Raw genomic sequence first — 9081 nt, forward strand, 5'->3', positions numbered from 1 at the left:
ATTTTGTTTCTCCTTTCTTTGTTGCAAGCAGATGTCACTTTTACATCTGTGACTCTGATCAAATACCCCATGTCTCCTCCACCACCAGCCCAGCAGATGTTACTACTATTAGCTAAACTCCAGCAAAAAAGGTAACAGGCAGCCGCTTCTGCTAATCATAGCATGCGGGGGGTGTGGAGGAGTGGAGGAGAGGAGGAGAGCTGGCCTCTTCCATGATTATGTCCTTAAAAGGATGGATACTGGGGATCTGTACCCCACCGCCTATTTAGAGAATAGCACTTATACATGGAGTGCCTCCAAAGTTCATTCAAATACAGAGACACCGTCTATGACTTACTCATAAAGCTTTAACCCAGACTCACACAGCTAACCCAGGGCAAGTGCCTTTTAAAGTGACATGACCCTGAACACACAATATTTACATATGGGAGTAAAGCACTACCTTAATCATGCATAAATACTGTGCATAATGTAGGATAAAACATAGAATTAATTTATATACATACATGCTTTCTGCTGAATTCCTAAAAGATGGAAGTTTTCTGCCTGGTTGCCTTATTTTCTCCCATCTGATGTCCTGGAACTTGCTCTATGATTTGTCCACCCTCTTCCACATGCATTATAAATATACAATAGAAAAGACATTGTCCATGCACCATCCAAATCGCAAAGCCAAGTATTTAATATGCAATTCAAGGAGACTCTACCAACATCATTATCGTCATCACAGTACTGGTGGCTAATATTCACTGGATTCTTTACAGGTGCCAAGCACTGTGTTAATTGCTTTGCATATGCTATTGTTTATTAGTTAATAATTGTCTCACAGTGCCAGAAATACAAAGAGTTTCTATTATGAAACATGTGTATTAAAATGTGGAAAATATGGTTGAAATTCTAAAATGCTAGGAGAATGTCTATATCAGTGGATCTTCACACTCAGGGATGCTGTGGCTGGTTTCCTTTTATGTCCTGGGGTTAGTAAATCCTGTCTATGTTATTTTCTTAGTGCAGGTGAGTGGGAAAGTCTGCTGCCTGCAGCAATCTTTTGGAGAAACCCAAGGACAAATTTGTTTTTTTAATTCTCTGGTTGAGAGAACTGTTGGTTCTGAGTTGAGCCTTTGGTGGACAGTGGCTTTACTGTGCTGGGATAATTTGGAGGCAGCATTAAATAAAGCAATCAAAAAGAAAATTCCTCTGAAACTCTCACTGGTATTTAATATTGTATTCATTCCCATGTTATTGTGCTTTGCCTGTGGTAAAACAGCCTCAAAACAGCCTCCAAGGAGTGAGGCATTAGGAGGTTGACAAGCGTTTTCCCATGAATTGCTACTACAATACAATGGCATTTTGTTTGCTGTTTTGTTTCCTTGTCTTCTAACATTCTTTCTGACTTTCAAGGAAAAAAAGAAGAAAAAGAAACCCTCCTATGAATGGCAAAGAAAAGGAAAGAAAAGTTTCTTTTAAACTTTCAACCTTTTTCATTTGGTACTGGGTAGCATGTAAACATTTTTTTTCTCATGGTATATGTGCTGGTAGTCTCTTCCCTTTTTTGTGCTCTAAATGGCCTCCCCCCCCCCACCCTTTTACCACATAGCATTGCCTTTCCATTATTGATTCAGAAAATCAGCAGGGGAAAAAAAATCAACCGTGTACACATATTAAGAAAGAGAAGTCAGAGGAAGATGGATCAAACCATCCATCTATCCATGTGGCCATTTATCTATCAATCCATCTCGCTACCCACTGCCTCTATTAAAATAAATAGCGGGCACTGTACACATTGCTGGTTGGCTGAAGTTGTGATCTGGACAAAAGGTCTGTTTGGGAAAAGGATGCTGAAGCTCTAATTCTATTTGTGCCGGTTGAAAATCAGGAGGGGTTTTTCTACACTTCACTTTTATTAGATTATTTCTTATAGATGGTTTCTTTTTTCCTCCCAGACGCGTGGTGGAGGCTGCTGAAGCAGTTGGTCTATAGTTGGAATAATTAAATTAACCATTTGGTACAACTTTTAGGGGAGAGCTCGCGTGTAGAAAGCACAACTCGGAACAAAACAGGGCGCTGGGGCTGGGGCTCCGGCCTGGCCCAGCCCCTCACGCCTTTCATCTTCGGGTCAGAATCAGGACCACGGGGCACAAAAGACCCGCACAGGGGACGATGGGTCAGGGGTGATGGGGGGTGTGGGGCGAACAGTGGGACAGGAACAAACGGAACAAACTAAACCTACAAGGCCTACAAAGGGGAAAATGAAGTCAAGCGCATTCGTTCATCGGACCGTGCGGTGACGGTGCCGAAGGGTCTCCTGGTACAAAGAGGAGGTGCACCGCATCCTGACCCAGCGAGGCCAGGCACCAGGGGGCGCCTGCAGAGAGGCCGGGCCCGGCACCTGGGAGAGGGTTGGCGCGGTGGGTCGGAGGAGGCCGGGATTCGAGGCCGGTGGGAGCCTCGGACAGCAGGGCGGGGAGAGACCCGGCCCCGGGCGGGCCCGGGGGCAGAGGAGAGCGCGAGCCGGTGCGCTGCCCTGGCAGCTGCTGGGCCTGCCCCTTAGCGGCTCCCCCGGGCGCCCCCGCGGCCTCGCACTTCCCTCGCCCTCGCCCCTTGGCGGGCTCCTCCCCCCGGTCCTCGTCTTCTCCAGGAGTCACCCTCCGACGCCTCTTCAACACCCAGCTCCCCTGAGCTGCACACCTCACTCTCCACGCCAACATCCCCTGCGCACAGGAACTGCCTCCAGGCACCGACAACACCCCCAAAGTTCTACATCTTCACCGAAGACTCATCCTCAGGAGAGGCCGAAATAAACCCCGCTCCTCCCAGCTCCCCCGCACACTCCAGGTTCGCGGTCCACCTCTGCCCCAATGGGGTCTGGGGACTGTCTGCAAATTAGGACCCGAAGGGGGATTGGCCGGCACTCATTTCGGGTGCAGGGCCGGGCCCGGGCGCGGAGCAGTGGCGCGGGGCGCGTGCGCTCTATACCCAGCTGAGACACAAGCCCGGGTGCGCCCAGGCGCGGGCGTCAAGAGGGGTGTGAGCCTGGTTATTGGCAAGTGTGGGCCTTGGAGCCAAAATGCATTCCCTCCAGGACACCTCATGTCTTTCTTTCTCTGCTCTGCAGAAGCGCTTAAACCCCATATAAGCGGGAGGAGCGGACTAGCGGGGTGCCACGCAGGCCTGTGCTCCCAGTATCCGCATCCCTCGAGTGTGCGCCTGGGGCGGCGGTGTCGCGTTGGGAGAGCCAGGAAGCTCCCCTGAAAAGTCCAAGAGAAACCTGGACAATTGCAGCCTTGTGCTTCACAACCTATCCCCCACCTCCCAGGGCGGGGGGGCGGGGGTGGTGTAAGTCAGGGTGGGGGAAGTCTATGTGCAGCGTCCAAAGGGGCACAGCCGCCTCCCGATCCAAAGGCAGATTCATATTCATGAGAGCGGGATAAATAAAGACAAATCCCCACAGTAATAACACTTGGATTCGCATCCGTCTTTGCTGGCCTTTAGGTTTAGGGGACTGAAGACAGATGTTTGCATCTCTTTTCTCCTCTTGTCTGGTGACCATAAAGAAGAACCATTTAGAGCGCTGCAATTTGTTTCCCGCCGCAGTACAACCTCGTACACATTTATTTTCATTTCACCCCGTGCACAAAAAGTGCACAGTGGTCACCAAGGGCCCTTCTTTATCAAATACGCATTGTACAACATACAACTGCAATAAAACTATCAGCCCTCCCCATAAAACTATCACCAAGCTCCTCGGCGGGTCCCACCGCGAGCACTCCCGACTTCAGTGCTTCCTCATGTCCAGAGGACACGCCATCACCTGAAATCAGCCTGAAACTCACCCAGCGGAGCAGCACGAGGTTGGGGGGCCGCTGTCCCTGTTTAATCCATTACGGCGTCCGCTGCAGTTTAGTGCGCAATAAAACACAGTGGCAGTGGAGAGCGGGCGCCCATCCACTCCCCGGCACTAGCATCGAATTAAACCACTTAGTTTGGCAAACACTGAACGCCTAAATGCCCCTATAAAGACTTTATGAGTTTGTTACTTTAATTACTGACTTGTTACAGAGCACATAAAGGAGGTAATGAATGCAATAAAACTAATTATCTACACATTTAATTCATATAAAATATCCAGGGTTTGTTTACACCACACGGCGATTCAACTAAGCATTCCTCCTCTTGTCCACTGAGAGGAAGGATTTAATGAAATAGTTTCCCTTATTCTGCTAGAGCCTAACGAACCAAATGAAAATTACCCTCCGCTTAAATCACGGGGCCACCGAGGTCCACAAATCACCGCACGTTTCTTTGTCTGTACCTCGCTGCCAGCACCCAAGAGCCTGGGGTGTTGGACAAGAAAAGTCCCCGACCTGGAGCCTGGGCATTTAAAGAGCAAGGATTTCGTTCACTGCAGTCAGCAAACCTAAAGGGCAAACAGACAGCAATCCTCTTTCGAAGGTTCAGATCTTTGGAGAATTGTGCGTACCTGAAAAACTGTAGGCAAAAAAAAAAAAAAGAAAGAAAGAAAGAAAGGAGAGCACCCGAGAGGGATGGAAGAGGAGGCACATTTGGGGACACTTCATGCCCGCTTGCCAGTTAAACAGAGTAATTAAAAGCAACAACCACACAAACCAACAAAATGCAAACCTCACGCTAATGCAGAAAAACCCAGAACAGAGCGCAAAGAAGCCATTGGTTGAGAATCCAGATGTTTTATATTCAAGAGCTTTACTTGGATGTTCTTTTATTTTTTAAATGGCTGGGTAAGCGGAGTCTCTAGAAAAGCACATTAAGCCAAGACAAGAAATGCAATTTATAAGATGCTTTAAAAAAAAAAAAAAAAACCCTTTACCAGGTGTATTTTAAAGAAATCCACTTATCGTTCACATACTTGGCCCACTTACTCTATGTTACAGGGCGCCTGAGTCTTGCCAATGTCCTAGTCCTTTATAACATTTCATGCACTTCAGGGGGTAGGCTTGTTGTTAAATTGAGCATGTAACGCTCTTACAAAACAGGTTTTCTATGACATCAAGGTTTGTTCTCCCTAACTGAGAAGGAGAGAGAGAGAGAGAGAGAGGGAGAGGGGGAGAGAGAGAGAGAGAGAGAGAGAGAGAGAGAGAGAGAGAGAGAAAGAAGAAGGGGGAAAACACACACACTATCTCAATTTATGCCTAAGGTATATGATCAGTTAAAAAGGCTTAAAAGCTCAGGGAAATTGGATCAGGGAGAATCGTCACCCAACTTTCATTATTTCCAAGTAGTGTGATTGAATTAAAGGGCAGGGAGCTGGTTAGAAGGGAGGATCAGGGGCTCAGTGCGTAATGGTGTGGTATTAAATTCTAATTAGAGATGCAGGAATCAATGATAGGGAGGTTGGACAGCTCAGTTCCCCAGTGCCAGCCCAATAGACGGATGAGTTATTGTCATGTAAAAAGCGCCAGCAATAAGACCAACCGCTTTGCTATTGTCCAAGTGGAAAGAGCCAAGTTTATTATGAGGACTATATGCTCTAGAGACCTCAGACAAGGCATCTCATAGGAGGCTTTTTCATAAAACTAGGCTCTGCTGGTAGTAAGGAGGCCAGTTTGGAGGCAGGCGTTGAGCTGTGCACATCTCCCCACTCCAGCCACCTTCTCCATACCCATCTTTTATTTCATTTTTCCACTTGGCTGAGCCATCCAGAGCCTTTTCAATGTATAAAATGGAATATTCTTACCTCAATTCCTCTGCCTACGAGTCCTGTATGGCCGGGATGGACACCTCGAGCCTGGCTTCAGCCTATGCTGACTTCAGTTCCTGCAGCCAGGCCAGTGGCTTCCAGTATAACCCGATAAGGACCACTTTTGGGGCCACGTCTGGCTGCCCGTCCCTCACGCCAGGATCCTGCAGCCTCGGCACCCTCAGGGACCACCAGAGCAGTCCGTACGCCGCAGGTAAGGACCGCCAGCTTTCTCAGCAGAGGAAGCCGCCTTTCCGCTCGTATATAGGAAGCCTTGATTGCATTTGAAAATGGAAATGTGTTTAGTATTTACCAAACGAAATTTGCTTACACAAATGAAAGAATTTATCACGTTAGAAGCGATTGCAGGGAGGGGTAATTCACTTACAGGGTTACACTATCCTAGTCACACCCGAACCGCCAACAAAATTATCTTAAGCTGCCAAAATGATAGGCATAATTTATTTACTTTGCGATGAGACGTAAAGCTTAGAAAATAATTAAATAACAAAGAGTAAAGCTCATTACTGGCAGTGTCTCTTTTTTTAAGAACCGACAGCGGCTCACACCTCTTTGGCGGGTCATTTTTCTAATTCTTTCTTTCTTTTCTTTTCTTTTTGCAGCGCGATCCCCCAACTTTTGGGCCGGGTCAACTTTTGAGAATTAAAAAGTTTCAACTGTGGGAGGGTTTGGTAAATTCATCCCTGGCTTCCTGATATTCCTACTGAGGTTTTCGGACTCTTTTCCTCTCTCGTTCTTCCTCATCAAAGCATTCCCGTGTCCCCGGCCTTCAGCCGTCTCCAACGCGCTATTTCAACCCACCCAAAGGCGCTTGTGCCCGGAGGGACCCCACCCCAGCCCGAAGTCTGCGCCCCTGTTTCCGTGTCTAACTAATTTGCTCGGGTTTTTCTCGCCAGCTCCTCTCGGCCACTCTCCCGCGCCGGTGTCGGCGGCGGCGGCTCCAGCGCCACCTGACCTCCGGAGTCCCCACATTCCGGCTCTGCGGCTCGCGCGCTCCAGACCATTTTGCTCATACTCTGTCCCCTCTGTTGTCCTCCAGTTCCTTACAAGCTCTTCACGGATCACGGCGGCCTCAACGAGAAGCGCAAGCAGCGGCGCATCCGCACCACTTTCACTAGTGCGCAGCTGAAAGAGCTGGAGAGGGTCTTCGCGGAGACGCACTATCCCGACATCTACACCCGGGAGGAGCTGGCCCTGAAGATCGACCTCACCGAGGCGCGAGTCCAGGTACGCGCGACCGGAAGCCGATCCGGCTTTGCAGCGTCGCGCGGGGCAGGGGTGCAGTGCGGGGGTGCGGGTGATTGTACTGACGGTCCGAGCTCTCCGGCCTCTCCTGAGAGGCCAGGTCCGGAGCGGCCGTGCGCGCGAGGAAGGGTTAGGGAGCGCGTTCTTGGCTATAAATTCACAGCTGCAAAGTGCTCCCACCCCAGCTAGCGCCTGCAGAGGCATTCAGGGGCCGTGGGAGAGCCATTTCGGGGACAGGGAGTGCCCTGGGGGAGGAGTGCAGACTCTGCCTCCGTAGTATAAGTAGTTTTGCCAAATCCCACCTAACTCAACAGCTTTTAACTCGGAGTTAATGGCGTAGAGGTACAGGTGCATTTTCCCGGGAACTGTGACTTGCAGCAGATTTGCAAAGGGTCTGGAATTCTATGTAGGTCAAGATCCGCGCGGTACTCTAGGCTTTTAGGGACACAGGTGCGCTCAAGAGCTGGCCGTGGCGGCTCTGCCCGTGAGCCCCCCAATGGAAGGGCGGTACGCACCAACGCTAGCTCTTCCAGGCCTAAAGGCCAGGATGGGCAGCAGGCCCCAAGCCCAGAACCACCCCCCCTTCTGTCTACCACTCACAGTTTAACTTGAGACCTGAGGCCTAGAGGGGATGGCGAGTTTGGAGTGGCTCAGGAAGTAGACTGAGCAAAGGTCCGCCCAAATAAGGGCTTCCATTTTAGGGCCTTTCTGGGACCTGCAGCCTTTTCACCTCTCCTGCAAGCCACCATTTCCGGGACATGCTCGAGTCGCCTTAAGAAAGTTTCTCAAAAGATGCACCAGCCACAGGCGCGGGAGCATCCGCGGCGCGTGGTTTAAAACAAGCTGAAATGGAACGCGGGCCGCCCTAACCGCTTTTCTTTCCCGTTGGCTTCTTTCTCTTTCTGCTTCGCCGCCTCTCTTCTCCTCTCGGGCCAGGTGTGGTTCCAGAACCGCCGCGCCAAGTTCCGCAAGCAGGAGCGCGCGGCCGCGGCTGCAGCGGCCGCGGCCAAGAACGGCTCTTCGGGAAAGAAGTCCGACTCCTCCCGGGACGACGAGAGCAAAGAGGCCAAGAGCACCGATCCGGACAGCACTGGGGGCCCGGGCCCCAACCCCAACCCCACTCCCAGCTGCGGGGCGACTGGCGGCGGCGGCGGCGGCGGGCCCAGCCCCGCAGGAGCCCCGGGGGCGGCGGGGCCCGGGGGGCCGGGAGGCGAACCCGGCAAGAGCGGCGCGGCGGCGGCGGCGGCGGCGGCGGCTGCGGCGGCAGCGGCGGCGGCGGCGGCTGCGGCCGGAGGCCTGGCTGCGGCCGGGGGCCCTGGACAAGGCTGGGCTCCCGGTCCCGGGCCCATCACCTCCATCCCGGATTCGCTCGGGGGCCCCTTCGCCAGCGTCCTGTCTTCGCTCCAAAGACCCAACGGTGCCAAAGCCGCCTTAGTGAAGAGCAGTATGTTCTGATCTGGGGTCCTGCGGCGGCGGCGGCGGCGGCGGCGGCGGCGGGCGAGCGGGCGAGCGGGTAGGCCCAAGGCTGTTGTCGCTGCTGCCCTGGCTTTTTCCTTGAGAGCCTAAAGGAATCACGATAAGAATAAAGAGAAAACGGCGTCGCCTCCATTTCAATCCCACTCCTACCCCCTTCCTTAACCCCCAGACCAAACCAAACCAAACCACACACCTCCCTGTGGCTTCGCACCTGCCTCAGGGCCGCGCGGACGGGCCAGGGCTCCGCTTGCCGCCGGGGAGGTGTGAGCGGCGCGGCCTGGACTCGGGGGGAATCTCAGGGGGCTGTGTCTGCGTGTCGGTGTATGTCTGTCTCGGGGAATGTGTGTCTGTGGCCCGAGGAGGGTAACAGGGAGAGAGGGGTGGGAGGCCACAACCAACTCAGTGACTTGCTTAGAAAAAGAAAATAGTAATCAAAACTCCCCCAAATTAAAAAAAAAAGAAGTAACAATTTTTTAAAAACCCGAAAGTTTTTAAAATCTAAGAAAAAAAAATAAAACAAAGTAAAGGGGGGTAGAGGGAAGCTGCGGCTAGCACTGTTTGAGGGCTCCATCTTGCGAATCCCTAAATTCATCCGCGCCCCCCCTCCCCCCGACAGCACAGAC

The 9081-nt window shown here is 51.8% G+C and overlaps 1 protein-coding gene across 1 annotated transcript; it reads left to right on the plus strand.

Moving 5' to 3' along the window:
- The first annotated feature begins 5689 nt into the window (after positions 1-5689).
- Positions 5690-8437, plus strand: PHOX2B (paired like homeobox 2B). Its single transcript, XM_059066472.1, has 3 exons — positions 5690-5930; positions 6777-6964; positions 7919-8437. Exons 1-3 carry the CDS (start codon positions 5690-5692, stop codon positions 8435-8437), a joined length of 948 nt encoding a protein of 315 aa, XP_058922455.1.
- Positions 8438-9081: the final 644 nt, after the last annotated feature.

This window comes from Kogia breviceps, chromosome 6 (genome assembly GCF_026419965.1).
Source record: "Kogia breviceps isolate mKogBre1 chromosome 6, mKogBre1 haplotype 1, whole genome shotgun sequence".
Lineage (NCBI taxonomy): Eukaryota > Metazoa > Chordata > Mammalia > Artiodactyla > Physeteridae > Kogia > Kogia breviceps.

What these genes read in the sequence shown, in the direction of transcription:
- PHOX2B (XM_059066472.1), top strand. Translation starts at nt 5,690, where the DNA reads ATGTATAAAATGGAATATTCTTACCTCAATTCCTCTGCCTACGAGTCC. An exon ending in GAGCAGTCCGTACGCCGCAG is followed by an intron (nt 5,931 to 6,776) that starts GTAAGGACCGCC and finishes GTTGTCCTCCAG; the next exon opens with TTCCTTACAAGCTCTTCACG. An exon ending in TCACCGAGGCGCGAGTCCAG is followed by an intron (nt 6,965 to 7,918) that starts GTACGCGCGACC and finishes CTCTCGGGCCAG; the next exon opens with GTGTGGTTCCAGAACCGCCG.